Below are 1,193 nucleotides of genomic sequence, written 5' to 3'. Positions count from 1 at the left end.
GCCTATTTACCTTGTTTGTTTCTCACTAAGTCTAGAAAATAGATTTTGTGTAAGAAAACGTCATGGGGCATTTGAATTTGAATACAGGAAGACTTAGTGCCTACTGAGACCAAAAGATTACCTAAACTAGGAGAGACATAATTACTGATCTGTTGTTTAAATGATGAATTATGACAGTGATGCCTGATGGGAAACGATGGGTGTGAGTTTAAGTGAGATTTAGCCTGGGGAATAAGGAGTATTTCCTTCTGTTGGGGGCAGAGAGGCAATGGCACAGGTTGCTTAGGGAAGTTGGACAGTCTCTCTTTCATCCCTGGAAGTTACAAGCCCCAGCTAGGTGAAGCCCTGAGCACTCTGATCTGGTCTCAGACTTGACTCAGCTTTGAGGAGCATTGGACTAGAGACCTGAGGGCCCTTTTCCCTTGAATCTCTCTGGCATTATGTCAGGTGTGTTTCATACACTTGTCTGTATTTTTAACTTCAGTCTTTCGAGGCTCAGAATGTTTTATTTACCTCTTCAGGTGTCAGGTGCACCACGTGGAAGATCCTGCTGCTGTCTACAGTGAATTAATGGACCTGATTGTAAAACTTGCCAATCATGGCCTGATTCATGGGGATTTCAATGAATTTAACCTCATCTTGGATAATGATGACCGTGTCACTTTGATCGACTTCCCTCAGATGATGTCAACATCACATGCAAATGCTGAATGGTAAGCCCAAATTTAAAGGTGTTTTCCAAGTAAATCTGACAAATGCTGAACACAGCAAACAGCCAACCATGGCTTCTTTCCATAAGTCTGTTCCTGATTCTCTTTCTACCACTGTTGTCATGCAGCACAAGTCACATTGCAAACAAAGTTTGATTTGTGAATGAGTAGATATGTCTCTGTGGGATCAACATGTAACTAATTGCTTATCAGAGGTAATAATGTTGTTCAGTTAAGAAGTGCTTAGAAATAAACTTACCATAGTCTCATGTTAAGGGGTTAGAATGGACCTTAGGGATCATTCAGCCCCAACCCCCTGCCCTGTGTAGGGACAGCTCCCATCAGAGCAGATTGCTCAAGATTTTATCCAGCCTGGCTTTGAACACTGCCAGGGTTGGGGCAGCCACAGCCTACCTGGGCAACCTGGGTCAGTGTCTCACTACCAGAACAGGGAAAAACTTTATCCTAATATCCTCTCATTCA

General features: G+C 42.9%; 1 protein-coding gene across 1 annotated transcript in view; it reads left to right on the top strand.

Annotated features, from left to right (window-relative positions):
* Window positions 1-521: 521 nt before the first annotated feature.
* The window catches only part of RIOK2 (RIO kinase 2), a gene marked incomplete at both ends in the record, with an annotated part of 2,468 nt that continues 1,796 nt past the window's right edge, over window positions 522-1,193 (top strand). The window contains 1 exon segment of the mRNA XM_009071892.1: window positions 522-713. Within this exon segment, the coding sequence (XP_009070140.1) occupies window positions 522-713 (192 nt within the window).

The sequence above is a fragment of the Acanthisitta chloris genome, unplaced genomic scaffold (assembly GCF_000695815.1).
Source record: "Acanthisitta chloris isolate BGI_N310 unplaced genomic scaffold, ASM69581v1 scaffold26823, whole genome shotgun sequence".
Taxonomy (NCBI): Eukaryota; Metazoa; Chordata; class Aves; order Passeriformes; family Acanthisittidae; genus Acanthisitta; species Acanthisitta chloris.
The sequence above is the reverse complement of the archived record's forward strand: the minus strand, read 5'-3'. Positions and strand labels throughout refer to the sequence as shown.